Below are 21242 nucleotides of genomic sequence, written 5' to 3'. Positions count from 1 at the left end.
AGGAGACTTTGTGACAGTAGGGCAGACATGCACGGCTGCCCCCAGAGTGGTGCCCGGTCCACCTGCTCTACCTTTGATCCTGTAGGTTCTACTGGTGCCTCTGGCCACACCCCAAGCCCCCGCAGCACGCTGATGGACGGGTGACTAAAGGGACCTGGGGCTGGAGATGGGGCTCACTGTGTCTTCTCCTCCCGGAAGTCTCCTGCCTTTGCTGAGGTCGTCCCCCACCACCGCCACCTACCACCCGCCCAGCATCGAGTCACCCCTGCGCCAGGCAACAGTCCACAGCCTGTAAGAGCTCTCCAGCAGTCCACCAGGCGGAGACAGGCGGCCCAGCCTTCAAGACCAGAGTATTTCTCCTTTTTCGATCCTCCTAGTGGTAGAAACCATGACACTGAGCAAACGTTTTAGTTCATCTGAAACAGGAGGACCCGTCTGACGGCCCGGGAGACACAGAAAAGTCTTGTGTAAAATACAGATCTTCCTCCATCTGCCAAGTCTTCTGGATAGGCTGCCCTCCGTCACCCTTAAAGACATAATGTGGAGGCGTGGCGCACCCGGCTTCTCCCTGCCCTGGTAAATGTGTCACGAACTTCTCTCTGCAATTCAGTGCTTCCTCCAGCCATTCTTGGCTTCCGACAGAGGGAGTGGGTCACCTCTCCTGATGTGCCCAAAGGGCCTCGCTCAGGCCCTCCCAGCCTGCCCGCCTCCTCTTGCAGGTGAAGAGTGCCCCAAATGTTTTCCTCCTGGACGGTCTGTGTTTAGCTGCTGCTAGTGGGGGAGGCGGCCGAGTGACCCTTACCTGGGCCAGCGCCAGCCTTCCTGGGTAAGACTGCTCCTCAGAGGTGGCTCTGCCCTGAGACCCGGGTTCCTGGGGCCTCTTCACGCGCCAGACAGCCCTGATGCCATCTGTTGTGGACTTCATCTCTGTGGGCCTGGGGACACTTGTGGCACTGGCCCAGATCACTGCCAGGTGGTTCTTCTGTTTCCCATTGAGCCAGGGTAGGGGCCTGGAGGGGAGTTTGGATGAAAAACGACCTCTTGACCCCTGACGGTGCCTCTTGATAGAGTGGTGGGGACCGGCCATCTGTGAGCTGCCCCTCAAAGGACACTGGGGAGGCTTGTGACACCTCTACTCCCGCCTTCCTGGATCTCCTGCTGAGGACTCATCCCCATGGTAAAATTAAATACCAGCCTTCAGCCCTGCCCATCAGCACTGAAGCCTGAAACCTCTTCAGGTGATTCAGGAACTGATTAACCAAGTGGGGATTTGCTCACTGTCTTCGCTGTGGCTTCTCTGCCTTGAGCTTCTTATTCTTCCCTCTACTAACCACCCAAAGGGGGTCAGAAGAGAGCAAAGCAAAAGCAGACTGGTCTCCATCTATCTTATCTGTGCTCGGTGCTGGTCACAGGCTGGGTGGTGAAAGACCGTATGGCCAGAGCAGGGCTTCACGTGGCTCTGTGGCTCTCCTGGGTCCTCATGTCCACACAGCACGTGTGACCACAGACTGGGATCATTAGGCGGTGGGGTTCTGTCATAGTCATCCTTCTGTTTCTCTTCCACAGGACAAGATCCAGAAGCTTTATGAGCGGAAGATAAAGGAGGGAATGGATATGAACTACATTATCCAAAGGAAGAAGGAATTTCGGAATCCCAGGTGAGTTTCCCACGAGCCTGCAGGGTCAGTTGGGTGGTTGATATTGGACGGGGGACGGGGGTGCCACCATGGAGGTGGCAGGGAGAGGCCCAGCTCAGATCACACCTGAGCCCAAAAGCGCCATCACCCACTCGGCATTACCCTCGCCGAGGCTTACCGCTTACCGTGGAAGAGCCAGATCGAACACGCAAAGCAGAGTGGAAGCCGAGAGGCCTGGGCTGGGCGGGGGCGCCTGGCTGGGTTCTCGCTCCCACGCTGCTCCTAGAGCATGTGGCCTCTCGAGGCCTCAGTGTCCGCTGCTGTTCGATGAGGGGATTGGACCAGATGATCACCCCAGGTCCTCCCACCTCTAGAAAGTGGTTGATTCTGTGCGCAGGCGAGAGGTTTGAGAAACAGAACTGTGTCTGGGTCTTACTCCGTCCAGTGCTCAAGCAAGTGACACACCCAGGAAAGAGCCTCGTGTGCGGATAGCCGAGACCTGCCCTGGCCCCTGTGGGCCTAAGTGGGGTGGCCCCAACCAAACCACACACACTGAAGGTCAGATGTCTGGTTAAGAACAGAAACTGCAGCCCTCACCTCGACACCATATTCTTCCTGGCCACTGGCCCCAGTCCATCTCTCTGGGAGGCTGGAGGGCCAGAAGTGACTTTTAATGTCAAGCCAGTGGACATTTCCCCTTCCATCCAGAAGCTTGCTTAGAACAGTTCGGCCGGATTTAAAGGCTTCACCTGAGCCCAGGCACCAAATGGTTCTGATCTCTTGAAATCTGGTGCCACACAGGGCCCCGGGTCTCAGGCCTGCTCAGCGCCTTGTGGTTTTCCTCTTTCAGCATCTATGAGAAACTCATCCAGTTCTGTGCGATTGATGAGCTCGGCACCAACTACCCGAAGGTATGTCCCACCCGCAGAGGCTGAGGGTGAGAGAGGGTACCCAGGGCCCTGTGCTCATCCCGCTGGATCCAGCCTGGCACCACGGAAAGGTCCACACTGCAGCACTGCCAGCTGAGGAGCGCAGTCCCCGTCTCTCTTGTTTGAGTCCCGGGGCCTCTGATTGGCTAGGGCCTGAGCATGGACTCGCTGTGCCCTGTAGAACAGCCTGTGCACAAATGCATCTTTGCCCTCATAATCCTAAGGAGGACTGGCTAGAGACCAGGGATAACAGCTGAGCCCCTGTGCCCGTGAAGGCAGGAGACTCCAGGCCAGGAAGATCCATGGAAAGACCAGGGAAGGCACTTTAACCTTTGCTGCAGCTTTAACCTTTTCTTTTTCAGGATATGTTTGACCCCCATGGCTGGTCCGAAGACTCCTACTATGAGGCATTAGGTGCGTAGCTGTCCGTCTGCCTGCTCACCCATCCGTCTGTATATCCATCCAGTCATCAGGCAGCACAGATTTCAGGGTCTCCTCCGTGTCCGGCCATGTCTGAGGAGCTGGGTATACAGCCTTGAAAGGTCCAGACCCCATCCCTGACTTATGAGGCTTACAGTACAGCGCAGAAGACAGGATTAAAGGAGTGATCCAGTGATGACAGGTGTGGGGATGGTGGGCGTGCAGGCAGGGCCACCTAATTGGGCCAGGGGTGGGGCGGCCTCACTGAGGAAACCAGGTCTGAGGTGAGGTTTGAAGGTGCAGAGACTGGCCGAGCAGGTGTAGACGGTGTCCCAGGCAGGGGCCAGTGGGAGTGCAGCAATCTCGGAAGGGGCGCATCTGGGAGAACTGGGAGGAATTTCAAAGGGCCCATTTCCTCGGATGCCTGGTCCCAAACCAGCAGCCTGTGAGCCAGATCTGGCCTGTAGGTGTGTTTTGTTTGGCCCATATGAGTTTTGTCTTGCTTTAATTTGAATTAGTTGACAACGTTTTATCTAAAAATCTAGGGACTTCCCTGGTGGTCCAGTGGTTAAGACTCCGAGCTTCCAATGCAGGGGGCGTGGGTTCAATCCCTGGTCAGGAAACTAAGGTCCCATGGGCTGCGTGGTGCAGCAAATACATACATACATACGTACATTAAAAAAAACATTAAGGGACTTCCCAGGTGGCGCGGTGGTTAAGCATCCACCTGCCAATGCAGGGGACATGGGTTCGAGCCCTGGTCCGGGAAGATCCCACATGCCGCGGAGCAACTAAGCCCGTGCGCCACAACTACCGAGCCTGCGCTCTAGAGCCCGCGAGCCACAACTACTGAGCCCACGTGCCACAACTCCTGAAGCCCGCATGCCTAGAGCCCATGCTCCGCAACAAGAGAAGCCACCGCAATGAGAAGCCCGTGCACCACAACAGAGTAGCCCCTGCTCGCCGCAACTAGAGAAAGCCCGTGCGCAGCAACAAAGAACCAACGCAGCCAAAAATACATTAAAAATAAATAAATTTATTTTTAAAAATACATGCATAAAAAAATGCATACATTAAAAAATAAAAATCCAAGGTTCTGGCTGCTCTTGGTCGCTGAGAAGGTAGTCACGCTAGGCCAGCACTCCCAGCCAGCCGAAGCTGGGAACGGCTGACCCCTCCGGACGGCCGTGCACAGCCCCAGCCTCGGGGCCTTTAAGGCTGAGGCCCCTGCTTCCTGCTGGCTGAGCGCTGGCGCTTGACTGTGCCCATCACAAAGGGATGCTTCAGACAAGAGCCCCAGGGAAGCAGCAGGTGCTAGTCCTTCAGCCTGAAGTACCTCCTCGTGTGGGAGTTGTTTCGGCTGCTTGTGTAACTGCCCGTCTTGTCTTCATAGCCAAAGCCCAGAAGATTGAAATGGACAAATTGGAAAAGGCCAAAAAGGAGCGAACCAAAGTAAGTGGTGGCCGGCAGTCCTGATGAAGAGAGCAGCTGTTTGGAGCGCACGGGTCCTGCTGGCTAAGCCCTGGGACGTCCAGGCTGCTCTCCCCACAACCACTGGTTCATCGCCTGACGATGCGCTGAGCAGCCTTAGGTGTGCCCTGTGCTGGATTTGAAGGCTCCCTAAGTCAGCTTGAAGACGCTTTCCAGTTGCTTCACACACACACACACACACACACACACACACACACACACACACACACACACACACACACACACACACACACACACACACACACACACACACACACACACACACACACACACACACACACACACACACACACACACACACACACACACACACACACACACACACACACACACACACACACACACACACACACACACACACACACACACACACACACACACACACACACACCCCACCCCCGGGGGCTTTCTCCCTTTGTCGTCATAGGTTAGGTGTTCTTGGCCTGAACGGAGGCAGAGATTTCCTTCCCAGAGCGCTCTGCTGTGCCTTTCTTGGCTTCCAGAGCTGACCTCTGCAGCCTGCCTTAGTGCTTCCCTGTAGGTCTCATGGCCCGCCGACCCCTCCTTTTAGGATCCTGAGTACGCTGCTTCCCAAGCAGCACCGTCTCCCACGGAGTGTGAGGGCGGGGGCCTGGGCCTAAGGTGGGGCGGCGGGCAGGGGTGCCCAAGCGCAGAGACACAGTGGTGCTGGGAGGGGCCCGATGTCTGTTGGGGAAGCTCTCTTCAGGGGATTAAACCCCGTTCGAGTGCCTCCCCCACACCTCTCCTACCCCTGGACAGTCAGAGCGAGCTGATTCTCAGTGCCTCCTGTGTGGTGCCAATCTCCTGTCCCCTGGGAGCAGACAGGTGGCAGAATGACGTGGACACACAGCTTTACACGGGTTTTAACGCTTGTCTCTCTTTCGCCCTCTAGATAGAGTTTGTGACGGGCACCAAGAAAGGGACCACGACCAACGCCGCGGCCGCCACCACCGCCACGGCCAGCACAGCTGTTGCAGGTAGACGGCGGCTCCGCTTCCCGGCTGCTCCGCAGACGGAGCGAGGGCTTCCCTCCCTTGTTTTGGGGAACAGGGCCTGGCCTCGCTGTGGTTTGTGCTGAGCCCGCTTTGGAGCCTGGGGCGGGGTCCCCGTTCACTGGCTGCCCCTTGGCTTTCTGAGACTAGGGGCCCTGCAGTGTCTGCCCCCTGGGCTCTGACTGCCGGCCTACTGGGAAGGGCCACTGCTTTGTGGTTGGAGTTGATCTGGCTTCTCTCTTGCCTTACCCCAGACGCCCAGAAGAGAAAGAGCAAGTGGGACTCGGCCATCCCGGTGACGACGATAGCCCAGCCCACCATCCTCACCACTACGGCCACCCTGCCCGCTGTCGTCACAGTGACCACCAGTGCCAGTGGCTCCAAGACCACCGTTATCTCTGCCGTGGGCACCATCGTGAAGAAGGCCAAGCAGTGACCTGAGGGACCAGCTCGGGGTGGCTCGGACATTCTCCTTTCCCTCAAGGGGAGGAGCCACTCTGGGGCTTGACGAGACTGTGCAGCCCGGTGACCTATGCCCACTGGGAGGCGCCACTTTGTATATTTCAGGACTGGGACCTGCTCCCCGGGTGCCACCCCGAGAGGAGACTCCATGCAGCCTTCCAGCTGGAAGAGACGTTGCTGCAGCAGAGTGGGGCACTGTGGACAGTGTCCTCCATGCTGTGGGGTCTGCCGCCTGTTAAAAGCACCGTATCCTTACATCTCAGCATCTCGGATGCACTGGCCTCTTCTGCAGTCTGTTTTCAGGCAAACGTGAAAGCTCAAGCGTCCTCCCCATCTTCTTGGCTGGGATTGTCAGGGTTGACGGGGATGACCAGAGCCTGCGGGGCTGCTCAGAGAAGGTGGCCCAGGAAGTCACTGAGGTCATTCCCAGTGAACGCCTCTTGGCGTGGGCGGGCAGGGTCCCGAGAGCAGGGGAGGCCCCAGTTCCCACTGTCTGCTACCCTGACCCTGCAACTCAGCCAGTCCTCAGGCAGGAGCCCAGGCCTCTACTCCCTTGGGTGCAGTTGAGCCCTCCTCAGATCACTTCTTGGACACACCCCAGCTTTTGAAGTCAAGCCAGTGACCAGGAGGGCTGGGGTTGACCTCCAGCCCATGCAGGGAGGGGGCGAGGTGTGAGCAGGCCCAGTGTGGGGAGATGAGTCACCTCCTGGCACGGCTGAGCAGCCGCTCATTGTTTACGTGAAACCCGGCTCCTGGGAGGCTCCCGCCACCCCACCCTTCCTGTGCCGGTTATCTCTGCCCCACAGCAGCACCCGGGCAGCGCCAGTGGCCGCCGGGCTCCTTCTGGGGCCAAAACAGATTTCCCAGCCGCTGCCAGGCCTGGAGGCCAAGGCTGAGGCCGGAGAGAACGGGTCTGCCTTTCCTGCGCTTTGGCAGCTCCCTCCTCCGGCGGGAGGGCTTCGCGTTCAGAGAAGGAAGCGGGGCCGTGAAGCGCAGGGTTGCTTCCCTGGGGCGGGCGGGGGGTTAGAAAGGTGGTCCCGAAGTTGTGCCCGATACTGTTGCATGACCAGAGGGGTGTGACAACCCTGCCCTGTGGTCCCCAAAATAGAGATCGAGTCACACTCGCCCCCTCCCCACAAACACACACTCGGCACCAGAAGAGGTTGGTTCTCCTCCTCTCCTCCTTTGTGAAGACTTTGCAACCCTGAAGAGAGGGGCTGCTGTCCCCCGGGTCAGAAGGGACCTCCTGCCCTGCAGCCTCCTCCGACAGGGGCCCCTCATTCCACAAGGGCCCCGTGGAGCTTGTGTGGGTGGCAGCGTGGGACCGTGGAGACAGCAGGAGCGGGGTCAGCACCTCTGCTCTGGGTCCCAGTTTAAAACGAGTTTGAGTCGTGTCTTGGGCCCTTACTTCTGTAAGCCTTCTTTGTCAGATCACGGTAATAAAGCTTCTTAAGGTGGTTGTGGAGAATCAATGACATGATTTATGCAAAAGTTGTATTAACTATAAAGTACTCTACACATGTCTGTTGTTGGCCAATCCAGTTCCTTCTTGATTTAGACCAAGGAGGGAAGCAAACTCGAGAGATGATAAAACTGGCCAGGGTCCTGGCCTTTGACTGTGCTCTGGGCACCCCCATCCTGGCCGTCAAGCTGTCCTGTGGGATCAGTAATGACTGTTTCCCCCGCGGGGCCCAGCCGCTGGGGCCCTTGGGAGTGAACGCAGTCTGGGGTTGGGCAGCCCAGAGTCGGCAGCTGTTGCACTTACAAGCCTTGTGAGTGGGGTGAAGGTCTTTAAACAGGATTGGTGCCTGCCCACCTTAGTTCCCCTGAGGGTGCCACAGGGGCGGGCTATCAGCTTTCCCTGGGGACTGTGTCCCCAGCACGCAGGTCCAAAGTCCTCTGTCCCTGCTTGCAAACCGCCTGTCCAAGCTGAACCCTACTCCCACCCACCGATACATCCCCTACCCTCCTCCTATAGTCCTCATCTTGGGTGATGTCATCATGATCATCCAGGGCTCACAGCTGCATCCTGGACCCCTGTGCTCTACCCCACAACCAATGGGTCACTTCAGAAACCCCTCCCCCACCATTGTTATTGCTGCCTCAGTTCACTGATTGCTTCGGCCTCATCTGCTGTCTTTCTCACTCTCCCACTCCCGTCCAAGCTCCAGTCCGGCTCTGGGGAGCATCTTCCTGCACCCCAGCTCTGGCCACGTCATGTGCCCTCCCGCTGTCCTCAGGAGATTCCACTTCAGCCTGGCAGGCAAGGCCACCAGCATTCTCATCACCTCGCCAGTCTCCCCCCTCCACACCCCTCCCACCGCTGACCCTGCCCACACCCCCATCCTTGGCTTCTCCCAACTTTCTCACCATTGCCCTTGTATCACTCCCTACCTGTGCACAGATACCTTCAAGATGCAGCTCAGATTTTCTTAACCCCTTCCTGACTCTCCTGGGCGTTAGTTGCTCCTTTCTCAGGGCTCCCACATCTCTGATAACACTACTGCCTTAACTCTTCTGGCCACACATTGGGCTGAGGTACGGTTCTCTTATGAGCGGAAACAACACAATCCAACAAAGCTGTGTCCCAAGTGCTTGGTGTGAGATAAGTGCCCAGGTGTTTGGAGGGATGGAGGGAGCAGTGGTCCCTGCCCCCATGGCCACTGGACTGAAAATTCCAAACCCATGTGCCAACCTCACAGCATCCTGCTGCACATTGGCCACATGTTGGCAGTTGATAAGGCTCAGTGATGGGTACTCTCTAATTTTGTGGGTTTGTTTTTTTGTTTTGGAGAGCACACAGAGAAACTTTTTTTAAGACAGAAGCAAGGCAGAGATACACACCCAGAGAGAAAGGGTGTGGGCGTCCTCCCTAATGAGGAGGAGCGCCTTTATGTATGTTTAAAATCTCTATAATAAAAAATTTAAAAAAGTAAGGCCCTTTGAACCATAAAGAATGAGGAAGGGGCTTCCCTGGTGGCTCAGTGGTTGAGAATCTGCCTGCTAATGCAGGGGACACGGCTTCGAGCCCTGGTCCGGGCAGATCCCACATGCCGCGGAGCAACTGGGCCCCTGAGCCACAACCTCTGAGCCTGCGCGTCTGGAGCCTGTGCTTCGCAACGGGAGAGGCCGCGACAGTGTGAGGCCCGCGCACCGCGATGAAGAGTGGCCCCCACTCGCCGCAACTAGAGAAAGCCCTTGCACAGAAACGAAGACCCAACACAGCAAAAATAAATAAATAAATAAATTAGGAAAAAAAAAAAAGAATGAGGAAGATCTCTGTGGCCAAATTTGGCGTGATATTCAGGAGAGAGAAAATGAAAAGGGCAAGGTGCCAAACAGTACATAGAATATGCTTCTGTGTAAGAAAGGGAAGAAATACAAAACAAAAAATAGAGGAAAGAGACACAAGTAAAATCTTTCATTTTAAATTTGAATTGGAAACATCAGTATGAACTCATGATTCAGGGACTAAGTATCTTGGCAGGAGCTAAGAATCCGCCTGCCAATGCAGGGGACACATGTTCGAGCCCTAGTCCGGGAAGATCCCACATGCTGCGGAGCAACTAAGCCCGTGCACCACAACTGCTGAGCCTATGCTCTAGAGCCTGCGAGCCACAACTACTGAGCCCACATGCCACAACTACTGAAGCCCGCGTGCCTAGAGCCTGTGCTCTGCAACAAGAGAAGCCACCGCAATGAAAAGCCCGTGCACCGCAACGAAGAGTAGCTCCCGCTCACCGCAACTAGAGAAAAACCCATGCGCAGCAATGGAGACCCAATGCAGCCAAAAATAAATATATTTTTTTAAAAAAAAGATGATGAACTCACGATTCAAAAATAAGAAAAAAGTCCCAGCTATGTCCTTTGAAAGGACCCAGAAGCAATGGCCGCCAGTAGGAATGAGCACATGTAGCGCCCAAATCTTGATATCTAATACCATTCCCCACTAAAAGGAGCCAGGGCTCCTTGGAGAGAAATGGCTGATCTAGAAATCTAAGTGGGACTGGGCCAGTTTGTCCCAGAAAGCAGGGAGGACTGCAAGGAGTGTTTCAAAGGTCAAAGGAGCAGGTTTGAAGAGATCTCCCACTGGCCAATTATTGTGAAAAAGGAAAAACTCCCTTGCTTCCTATACACTGCTACTCACAACATCATAAAACGCTTCTGACACCAAATGTATGGGTTTTCCACAACCAAGCAGTTCTGACACCAGCTGCCTGGAGTTAGCCCAGACCCCACAGGTCTGTCCCACAAGACTGCTCCCTACTCAGAGGCCAACTGCCTGTCTGGGCCTCCCCTACTCCTGACCAACTGGTTATAAATTGGAGGTTCCCATGACTCCTGCTTGGGCTCAATAATTTGCTAGAATGGCTCCCAGAACTCAGGAAAACCGTTTACTTACTAGATTACTGGTTCATTACAGCAGGATACAACTCAGGGTCAGCCAGAAGGAAGAGATGCATAGGGAACAGTATGGGGTAAGGGGTGTGGAGCTTCCGTGCTCTCTCTGGGCACACTACCCTCCCAGCACTCCATGTATTAGCAATCTGGAAGCAATCTGAACCCACTTTGATTAGGAGTTTTATGGAGGCTTCATTACTAGGCATGATTCATTAAATCGTTGGCCATTGGCGATGAAACGCCATCTCTAGCCCATCCCCCTTCTCTGGAGGTGGGTGGAGGTTGGGGTGAGAGTGGGGCAGTGTTGAGGCTGAAAGTTTCAACTCTCTAATCACGTGGTTGGTTCCCCTGACAACCAGTGCCCCCCAACCTTAGTGGCTTTCCAAAAGTCACCTCATTAACATGAACTCTGGTGTGGTTGAAAGGGGCTTGTTATGAATAACAAAGACTCTCCTTTCACCTTTATTGCTCCGGAGCTGTTCGAAAAAACCATGGACGAAGACCAAATAGGTATTACTTATTATATCGCAACATCACAATTGTAAACTATTGAATAAATGAAAATCCATGCATGCATCGTATTTGAAAAAAGAAAGGAAAAAATGTATTTGCCACCATTTGAGTTGAATATATCAACTCTACTCTGAAATTCATAGTTAAAAGAATTAAGCCTTGCACACTGTTGATGGGATTATAAAATTATGCAATTGCTATGGAAAACAGCATGGTGGTCCTCAAAAAATTAAAAATAGGACTACCGTGTGATCCACCACTTCTGGGTTTATGTCCGATAAAACTGAAAGCAGGGTCTGGAAGGTATGGTGCACACCCATGTTCAGAGCAGCATTATTTACAATAACCAAGAGACGGAAGCTACCCAATGTCCACCAACAGATGAGCGGATAAACAAAATGTGGTCTATACATACAATGAAATATTATTCAGCCTTAAAAAGGAAGGACATCCTGCCACATGCTACAACACAGACGAACCTTGTGGGCATTATGCTAAATGAAATAAGCCAAACGCAAAAAGACATAGTATATGATTCCCCTCACATGAGACACTTAGAGTAGCCAAAATCGCTGAGACAGAAAATAGAATGATAATTAATCAGGGGCTGGGGGAGGGGGAGATGGGGAGCTGTTTAATGGGTATAGAGTTTCAGTGTGCAAGATGAAAAAGTTCTGGAAATCTGTTGCCCAACCATGTGTACATATTTAACACTATTGAACTATACACTTAAAACAGATTAAGGGAATTCCCTGGTGGTCCAGTGGTTAGGACTCCATGCTTTCACTGTGGTGGCCTGAATTCCATCCCTGGTCAGGGAACAAAGATCCCGCAAGCCAAAACATTAAAAAAAAAGAAAGAAGGAAAGAAAGAAAGAAAGAAAACTAATTAAGATGGTAACATTTATGTAATGGTGGGTTTTTTTGTTTTGTTTTGGGGTTTTTGGCCGTGCCGCTCGGTATGCGGGATCTTAGTTCCCCGACCAGAGGCTGAACCCGTGTACCCTGTGGTGGAAGCACAGAGTCTTAACCACTGGACTGCCAGGGAAGTCCATATGTTATGTTTTTCGCACAAGGTAAAAACATTTCTGGGGGTTGCTTTTTTTTTTTAAGTTTATTTATTTATTTTTGGCTGTGTTGGGTCTTCATTGCTGCACGCAGGCTTTCTCTAATTGCAGTGAATGGGGGCTACTCTTCATTGCGGTGCGTGGGCTTCTCATTGCGGTGGCTTCTCTTGTTGCGGAGCATGGGCTCTAGGTGTGTGGGCTTCAGTAATTGTGGCACACGGGCTCAATAGTTGTGGCTCGCGGGCTCTAGAGCACAAGCTCAGTAGTTGTGGAGCACGGGCTTGGTAGCTCCGCGGCATGTGGGATCTTCCAGGACCAGGGCTCAAATCTGTGTCCCCTGCACTGGCAGGCGGATTCTTAACCACTGCGCCACCAGGGAAGAAGTCCCTTGGGGTTGCTTTGTAGCAATCATTGTAATTTTTTAAAGTTGTGTAACTCAAAAAGGAAAGAAGCATTTACCCTTTGTGTATGTGTATTTGGAGGCACATAATTCACTCCCAGTTGATGAAGGAAACCTCTTTTTTTTTTTTTGCGGTACGCGGCCCTCTCACTGCTGTGGCCTCTCCCGCTGTGGAGCACAGGCTCCGGGCGCGCAGGCTCAGTGGCCATGGCTCACGGGCCCAGCCGCTCCATGGCATGTGGGATCTTCCCGGACCGGGGCACGAACCCGCGTCCCCTGCATCGGCAGGCAGACTCTCAAGCACTGCACCACCAGGGAAGCCCTCTTAATTACTTCTTAATCATAAAGTGAAAATGTATTTTTACAGTGGAGAGAGATGGTGGTCACTTCCTCAATCATCACTAATAGGGGGCAGCTGACATCACACGCCACCCAATGAAACACAGCACCACCTCTGACCATCCTTGACAAAAAAGTTTAAACTGAATCTAATCAGGCTTTTAGACTTAACTTCCAGTTTACAGGAGGCTAAAAAATCAAGTCCAGGGCTTCCCTGGTGGCACAGTAGTTGAGAGTCCGCCTGCCGATGCAGGGGACACGGGTTCGTGCCCTGGTCCGCGAAGATCCCACATGCTGCAGAGCAATTAAGCCCGTGCACCACAGCTACTGAGCCTGTGCTCTAGAGCCTGCGAGCCACAACTAGTGAAGCCTGCGTACCTAGAGCCCGTGCTCCACAACAAAAGAAGCCACCACAATGAGAAGCCCACGCACTGCAATGAAGAGTAGCGCCCGCTCGCCGCAACTAGAGAAAGCCCGCGTGCAGCAATGAAGACTCAACGCAGCCAAAAAAATAAATTAATTAATTTTTAAAAAATAAAAATAAAAGGTCAATTTTTTGGGGGGTGGGTGGGTCGGGGAAAGACTGTTTTAGGAGTAAGAAAGATAAAACAATCAGATGTAGTGGGGGTTGATACAAGGTCTCTAGACAGCTCACCAAACTGTTCTGGTCACACATCCACTGTCTATTTATCATTTAAGTTGTTTATTTATAGAAATGGGTACCACTCTGCCAATAAGTGATGTACATTGTCAAGCAAATATAGTGGATCACGTGGCATATCCCTGGAGAATATGCAGCCTGCTTTGGAGGTCCATGGTTTAAACTGAGCTCCGTGAAGCAAGCAGGTGGTGTGTATCATTCCTCTGGGGATCCCCAGCACCTGGCATAAGAGCCCATTAAATGCTTGTTAAATGAATAAACGATTGAACTAATGAGGGAGCAAGTCTGGCCTGCCAGAGGCCACAGGATGAGACAGGCAGGTAGGAGGTGCAGTCTGAGGTTCTTGGGCTTCTCCATCCTGTTCCAGGAACCTCAGCTATTTGGCAAAGCCTGCAGAAGGAAACTCCACTACATACCGGGCTCACTCTGGCCCTAAGGCTGCAGAATGAGACAATGGGGTTTTTTGTTTTATTTTTTTATAAAATTAATATGTAGTACAATGCTCCTTAACCGTTTGGGGGCCAGTACCCGTTTGGGAATTCAGTGTAAGGGAAGGATCCTCTTGCCAGCAAATCCACATTCCAGTGTCAGATACCTTGAGTTTTGCACGTGATCTCAAATGGTTCATGGACCCCCAAGGTCCACACACAGGTTCCAGGTAATGAAACTCCAGACTCAAAGAAACCTGAAGAAACTCACAGCTTGGACTTCCCCGGTTGTGCAGTGGTTAAGAATCCACCTGCCGGGGCTTCCCTGGTGGTGCAGTGGTTGGGAGTCTGCCTGCTCATGCAGGGGACACGGGTTCTGAGCCCTGGTCTGGGAAGATCCCACATGCTGCGGAGCAACTAGACTCGTGAGCCACAACTACTGAGCCTGTGCGTCTGGAGCCTGTGCTCCGCAATAAGAGAGGCCGCGATAGTGAGAGGCCCGCGCACCGCGATGAAGAGTGGCCCCCGCTTGCCACAACTAGAGAAAGCCCTTGCACAGAAACAAAGACCCAACACAGCAAAAATGAATAAATTAATAAACTCCTACCCCCAACATCTTAAAAAAAAAAAGAATCCGCCTGCCAATGCAGGGGACACAGGTTTGATCCCTGGTCCGGGAAGATCCCACATGCCGCGGAGCAAGTAAGCCCATGCGCCACAACTACTGAGCCTGTGCTCTAGAGCCCGTGAGCCACAACTACGGAAGTCCGTGTGCCACAACTACGGAAGACCGCGTGCCTAAAGCCCGTGCTCTCCAACAAGAGAAGCCACTGCAATGGGAAGCCCACGCACCGCAGCAAAGAGTAGCCCCTGCTCGCCGCAACTAGAGAAAGCCCACATGTAGCAACAAAAGCCCAACGCAGCCAAAAATAAATAAATTGATTAATTTTTTTAAAGAAAGAAAGAAACTCACGGCTTCTCTTCTATGGGCCTCCCAGGGGTGCATGTCTCATCTCAGCAGATACCAGACTTCAGCCGCCCTAGTCATTTTTTTTTTAATTAAAAAAAATTTTTTTTAACTTTTCATTTTTTGGCCACACCACATGGGCACGTGGGATCTTAGTTCCCCGACCAGGGATCGAACCCCCAGCATTTGAAGCTTGGAGTCTTAATTACTGGACCGCCAGGGAAGTCTCCCTAGTCATTTTTAAAAGGGTCTGGAATGAGGAGAGGAAGGGGCTGCTGAGCCCAGTGGGGTCTGTGGCATTGTTGCCTCTGGGCCAGGGTCTCCTTCTCTAGGAGGCTGTGTCAGCCACCCCCCACAGTGGGGTGCATATCCCCTACCCCAACCTTCTAATGGGTGGTGTCACAGGCTGCTCTCTGAGCCCGTGTTTTCCAGCCTGCTGGAGTAACTCAGGTCCACAGGGCACAACCTGGGTACCCCAACCAAACTGGGTCTCCTGCCACAGAGCTCTCGAATCCAGGAGGCAGCCTCTCTGAGCTCCTGACCCGTGCAGAGCAGATCTCAGATGACTGGGCAAGGTGGCTGAGTGGTGTCTGTGGCTCGCCCAGTGGCAGTGAGCACTTGGTGTCCACAGCCCGTCCACATCCAGTCCCAGCTGCTCCCATGGTCACTCAGAGTTGGTGGTGTATGCGTCTGTTTACAGATGAGAATGCTGAGGCTCAGGGAGGCGATGTGGCAATCCCATTTGGGTCAACCACACGTTTATTGAGCACCTGCTACGTGCTAGGCACTGAGGTAGGTGCTGGGGATCAAAAGATGTGCTAGACTATGTCTGTCCTTGGGGTTCACAGTCCAACGGGGAAGAGACCCCTAAACAGATCATTTCAAATCAATGTGGCAAACTACATGAAAAAAAACATGCCCCAGGGGTACGCATAACATAATCCAGCGCGCTAGGAGGTCAAGGAGGCTCCCTGGAGCATGCGACATCAGCACAATGCCTTCAAGGATAAGGAGGATAAACCAGCCTGGGCTGGGGGTGGGAGGATCCCAAGCAAAGGGACCAGCCTGGTGCAAAACAGCCCCAGGTTGCAAAAAGCATGCTGGCTTGAAGCTGCTTGGTGGCTGGTGGGGGGCTGCCAGCAATCGGGTTTTGTCCAGCATTGTTGGCAGGTGAGGCCAGAGAAATACACCCAGTTGAGGTCAGGGAGCAACTTGAGAGGGTCCAGCTCGAACACACTTAACCAGCAGCACTTGAAAGAGGATTGGAGGGGTCAGATTTGTGAACCAGCTTGTCAAGAACAGCTGTAACGATTCGAGTGCCTACTCCACGTCAGGTGGGTGCTGCCTCTTGATGGGTATTACTGACACTTTAAGAAGGTTCAATTAGCTTGCCTGAAGACACTCAGGGAACCAGTCCTTGCTCAGATCTCCCTCTGGGCGCACGTGCGTGCGTTGGAGAGTGGGGAGAGGCCGAGAAGACCCGGTGAATGGCTGACCTGGCTTGGGGCAGCCCCGGGGCCCATCCTTCGCGCTGGCGCAGGGAGGAGCGAAGCGGTGCGCGCGCTCGATCGCCGCCGGGCTGTGTGTCTGCGGCTTTAACTAGATGGCTCCCAAGGGCAGTGGGGATGGTTCACAGTCTGGAGGAGAGAGGGCGGCAGTCCGAGAAGGAGGCTAAGAGGCCACCCCCAGCCCGGGGCAGCCCAGCACCCGAGTCTGCAGCCTGGGGTGGGGAGGGGAGGTGCCGCTCCCGGGGCCGGAGAGAAGGGGGTGGCTCCTCCCCGCCCCCGCCGCGGTGGGTCGGGGCGCGGGGCCGGGCTGCGCGGGAGCCGCAGCCTTTTCCGGGGGGCGGTCCGGAGGCGCTAGCGCACGGCTCCTGCCCCGACAGGTGCGCGCCGCGCGCAGGAATGCGGTCTGCCTGACTCATCAGCTCCTCCTTCCTACCTGCCGCCCAGCCCATAAAGCGGTCCCCTTCCCGCCGCCGCCCGCCCTCCCTGCAGTCCGTCCTCTGGACAGTCCCGGCTCGCCCGCGCGCCGCCTCCGGAGCCGCCGAGCGGAGCCCAGCGCGGGGAGGGCGCGAGTCAGCCCCAAGGTAGGTCCATCCTCGGACCGCGGCAGGCGGCCGGGGCACTGGCGCGGGGCGGGAAGGCAGTCCCTCCGCACACCGCACTCCCCTCCAGTGCCTCGGGCCGCCGGGACTGGGCGCTCATTCAGGGACCTCCGAGGGGAGAAGAAGGAAGTGAGCGCGCACCCCAACTGGGCAGACCCGCGGGGAGCTGATTGGTGGGCCGGGTGGCTTTTGTTTCCCCGGCTCTTTCCTTCCTGAAGGCTGGCCGCCCGTCCCTTGGGTGGATATGTGGGAGAAGTGGGCAGGGGCCAGGCAGTGGCTGGCAGCCTTACCGGGCTGGGCCCCTCTGGGGTTCAAAAAGAAGCCCACCTAGAGGCAGAGGCCCTCCCGGCTTGGCTGTGCGGTGCCACAGTCCGTCTGGGGTCTGGGGAGTCCCTGACTCTCCTCTTCTCTTGGCCCTCCTCCCAAAGTCAGCTCAGGACACCCTTCCTCCAGGAAGCTCTCCTGACCTCATCCAACACCCCTGGAGGCTGTGCCCACCACTGTAAACTCCTCCAGAGCCAGCCCCCTTTCCCACCCCTTTAGCCCCGGGTGGGCCTCTGGTTGTAGGCGGGGGGGGGGCCTCTAGATGGCTCCCAGAGGGCAGCGGCAGGGCTCCTGCTTCTCCCGCATGGTCTTGCCACACCCTGAGCCCAAGTGTGGGCATGGTTGTTGCTGCCTCGGAAGGAGCTGGAAGTGAAGACTGAGGGGCTCCATCCTGGGGGCTGAGTGGGGAGAGGAGAGCCGGAAGGACAGCAGGGAAGGAGTGCCTATCTCCTTGGCCTTGATTTCTGTGGGCAATAGAGCAGCAGAAGGGCCAGGAAAGCAGGAAGGGAGAGAACCACGGAGGGCAGGTGCAGACATGCAACAGGGGTCCCGTGGGTGGGAGGGAGGGCGGGTATGGGGAGAGCGCTGAGCCTACGTTCACGTGGGTCACAGTGTGTGTCCAAGAATATGCACGTCCCTGTGCCTGCAAGGCCTGAGTGTGCCGCGATGTGATAACACCGGGTGGCAATCACATACTTCCGGGCCCCGGGTGGTACCTAAAAAGACCCTCGCAGCCTGGGGACCCAGAGTAGCCTGGAGAGAACGTTTCCCGAGGGCTCTGCCCAGCCCGCCGCGGCCAGCCACCTCTTCCAATAAGCCCACGATCCTAACTTTTATGTGAAATCTTATTATTTTTAACACCAACAACTACTTTTAAAACTTTTTAGGGATTTTCCTTGGTGGTCCAGTGGTTAGGAATCCACGCTTTCACTGCCGGGGCCCGGGTTCAGTCGCTGGTCGGGGAACTAAGATCCCACAAGCTGTGCAGGGAGGCCAAAAAAAAACACAACAAACTTTTTAAACACAAGTTGAGTCAAACACAACACTCCTGAGTGCAGAACTAGTCCCCAGCTGCCACTTTAGAGCCTCCGAGTATAAAGTGAAGGCTAAGTGGGGGGTGTGCGCTGCCCGGGTCTCACCCGGGATATGGGGACAATGCAACCATCCCCACTGGTTCCTGTACAGATTAAGTGGCAATTATGTACGTGAAGTGCTGGGCACTTGCCCACTGTGTGCCCAGCCTGGGGGCACAGGAGGGTGAGTAAAAGCTGGGCTGGGCCCTCCAGTGTCTGTACCTGTGTATGTAATGGTGCCCCTGGGAAGCCTGGGTAAGGCAGCCTATATTGTGTAGTGTGTGGGTGTGGTGCCTATGCCCCAAGGCTGCAGGAAAGTCATTTCCTCCAAGAAGCACCCCCTTGGCTGGCTCAGAGCTCCCTTACCCCAGGCCCCTCTTAGAGGGTGGCTCCTTCCCAGCAGGCTCTGCCTGCGATGTGTTGGAGCTGCTAGTGCCTCCTGGGAGCCACCTGCCTTGGAGCGACGGAGGCAATGCCTTCCTGCAATGCCCCCCCGCCCCCGGCTCTCCCCAGCCATTTGGGGGCCTCAGTCTCCCAGAGCCTGGGGCTGCCCCTGCCCCACAAGCCAAGGACTGAGCAAAGATCCAAGGAGGGAGGGCCAGTAGGCATGGCATAGTCTTGGGCTGCTGGGTGACTCTAGAGAAAGAGGAGGGGGTCCTAACGTCAACTCTGCCGGCCTGGTGGCTATGGCCAGCCCCTTCTCTTCAGCAGGCTACCCATCTTTTATTTATTTGCTTGCTTTTTTTTTTTTTTGCGGTACGCGGGCCTCTCACTGTTGTGGCCTCTCCCGTTGCGGAGCTCAGGCTCCAGACACGCAGGCTCAGTGGCCATGGCTCACGGGCCCAGCTGCTCTGCGGCATGTGGGATCTTCCCGGACCGGGGCACGAACCCGTGTCCCCTGCATCGGCAGGCGGACTCTCAACCACTGCGCCACCAGGGAAGCCCCTAAATTTTTACTGCGGTATAGTTGCTTTATAATGTTGTATTAGTTTCTTGCTGTACATACCCATCTTTTTTTTTCTTTTTTTAAATATTTATTTAGTTGTACCTGGTCTTAGTTGCCACACGTGGGCTCCTTAGTTGAGGCATGCATGTGGAATCTAGTTCCCTGACCAGAGATCGAACCCGGGCCCCCTGCCTTGGGAGTGCAGAGTCTTATCCACTGTGCCACCAGGGAAGTCCCCATACCCATCTTTTAAAAGGCCTCAGGGACGCCGGTGCCTGCCCCGAAGGTCACTAATGAGTTGAGATGGTTTAATGGTGAACCAAAGGCAGATGTGTCTCCTGGGGTGGCTGGCAATGCGTGTGTGTGTGAGTGGGCAGGAGGGGCTTGTAATCTAGCTCAAGGTTAATTTTTGAAAGGGTGATCTGCTCAGGGGCCCCCAAAACTTAACTCTGAGGCAGACAGAGGTGGGGAGTAGGGGGGGACCCCTCCTCTGATGGGACAGGCAGCCATTGCAGAACTTAGCTGAGTGCAACAAGTCTCCTCCTTCCTTTCTCAGGCCCCAGATATTGGGAGGGGCCCCCTTCTTCCCGGCTGCACCCTCTCACCAAGAGGCAAGTGGGCCAGGACAGAGAGGGGACAGGAAGGCGGAGCCAGGATCCTCTAGGGTGGCCCTGTCCCTGCCAAGCCTGACCCAGGTCACTGGGTTCTGAAAGGCAAAGGCGGAATAAGCCCTGTTCTGCCCTCGGGGAGATCAGCACAAGAGACCTGGCATCGGGACAGGCTCAGAGCCCAGAGTCCTCAGTGGTGAGAGGGTGGGGGCCTCCCTGGGCAGGGCATAGGCCTGCAGGACATCTGGCCACTCCAGAGACGACAAGGAAGGGGGCAGTGGAAAAGAGGAGTCAGGGGCCCTGGGCCCTGCCACTTGCATGCCAGGTGGCCTTGGAACATCACTAAAGTTCTGTAGAGCCTCAGTTTCTACATCTGTGCAATGGGAATGATGGCGCTTAGACAGGGACCCAGTGAGCTGACACATGGACCAGAGCTGTCAGGCATGGTATGTCGATTGTTGCTGTTATACAGGAGGAAGAGGATGGCAGGGCCGCATCCCAGCTGGTGGACCAGGCTGTTGCTGGCAGCCCTGCTGAGCGCCAGCTTCCCCGGGGACATGGGTGAGTCGGACACACCCCTGCAACACCCCTCTCTGTGGTGGGGGCTCAACTTCCAAGGCACTGCCCTTAAGTGAGGGCGGGGGCTCTCATGGAGTGTCTTACCCAGACGCTCACTCAGCCATTCAACAAACAACCACCACCCACCTTGAAGGCTGGGGAGCCGTGAGCCTGAGCCGTAGGGCCCAAGAACACCCAGGAGAGGAAGGAGACTTGGTCTAGAGGAGGGAGAAGACGTCCACTCGGAGAATGGAGGCGCTCGCAGGATGTACGGAGGCTTGGAAAGCTGAGTCGAAAAGTTTTAGAGGAATTTGGAGGAGAGAAAGGTGATCACCACCTGCTCTGGGAGTGTCTGCAGTCGGCAAAGGGCTGGAGCCCGCTCCTACTGATGAAATTTTGCCTGTCAGTGGAGGTCATGCTGAGAGCTTGAAACAGACCATGGTGGGAACATTTACACCCTGGAAATTGGCAAAGGCTGCAAGTCAGGGCTTCCCCGCCCTCACCGGAGCCCTTGCTAAACATTGACAGTGCACCGTTGCCTGGAGCCCAGGAGACCACCCACTAGTGCACATAATAGGTCCTTACTGTGATTTTAACTGAACAAAACCAAAGGGAATCCCAACCTTTGGAGAAACTGGAGTTTTACCTCATTTATTTACTAACAACTCACTGTGTGCAGGGCTTGGGCTAGGCACTGGGGACACAGTGATAAACAAGACAGAATCCCTTTTACCCTGGAGGAGCAGGTGAGGGGGGTGGCTAGGGTGTCCCCACCAGCGCCTCGGTCTCGGCCCCCACCATCCTCGCCTCCAGACTTGAGTGGAGAGTCCAGGTGTGAGACCTGGCTCTGCGGGTTTCTAACTGTGCGACCTGGGACTGACCACGTACCTGCTGGCCTC

General features: G+C 55.0%; 2 protein-coding genes and 1 long non-coding RNA gene across 8 annotated transcripts in view; 2 read left to right on the top strand and 1 right to left on the bottom strand.

Moving 5' to 3' along the window:
* The window catches only part of SAP30BP (SAP30 binding protein), a 33455-nt gene extending 27246 nt beyond the window's left edge, over positions 1-6209 (top strand). Inside the window, exons 6-11 of one of the 2 annotated variants that reach the window (XM_033848042.2) lie at positions 1567-1658; positions 2488-2548; positions 2929-2980; positions 4380-4438; positions 5391-5475; positions 5745-6209. In XM_033848042.2, coding sequence (XP_033703933.1) covers positions 1567-1658; positions 2488-2548; positions 2929-2980; positions 4380-4438; positions 5391-5475; positions 5745-5926 — 531 coding nt within the window. In that variant the 3' untranslated portion in view covers positions 5927-6209. The remainder of the gene's footprint in view (positions 1-1566; positions 1659-2487; positions 2549-2928; positions 2981-4379; positions 4439-5390; positions 5476-5744) is intronic. The other variant, XM_073798281.1, reaches the window with a different exon arrangement.
* A 4559-nt stretch (positions 6210-10768) lies between these two features.
* Positions 10769-16362, bottom strand: LOC141277403 (uncharacterized). The gene is made up of 2 exons (XR_012328767.1): positions 16224-16362; positions 10769-15417 (listed from the first exon to the last, which is right to left on the bottom strand). It is a non-coding gene; the product is annotated as an uncharacterized lncRNA (long non-coding RNA).
* A 236-nt stretch (positions 16363-16598) lies between these two features.
* The window catches only part of ITGB4 (integrin subunit beta 4), a 30814-nt gene continuing 26170 nt past the window's right edge, over positions 16599-21242 (top strand). Inside the window, exons 1-2 of one of the 5 annotated variants that reach the window (XM_033848186.2) lie at positions 16599-16816; positions 20258-20346. In XM_033848186.2, coding sequence (XP_033704077.1) covers positions 20268-20346 — 79 coding nt within the window. In that variant the 5' untranslated portion in view covers positions 16599-16816; positions 20258-20267. Of the gene's footprint in view, positions 16817-20257; positions 20347-21242 lie in introns of those variants that run through there. The other 4 variants (XM_033848188.2, XM_033848189.2, XM_033848190.2 and 1 more) reach the window with 4 other exon arrangements.

The sequence above is a fragment of the Tursiops truncatus genome, chromosome 20 (genome assembly GCF_011762595.2).
Source record: "Tursiops truncatus isolate mTurTru1 chromosome 20, mTurTru1.mat.Y, whole genome shotgun sequence".
Classification (NCBI taxonomy): domain Eukaryota; kingdom Metazoa; phylum Chordata; class Mammalia; order Artiodactyla; family Delphinidae; genus Tursiops; species Tursiops truncatus.
Note: the sequence above shows the minus strand (reverse complement) of the source record. Positions and strands in the feature narration are given on the sequence as shown.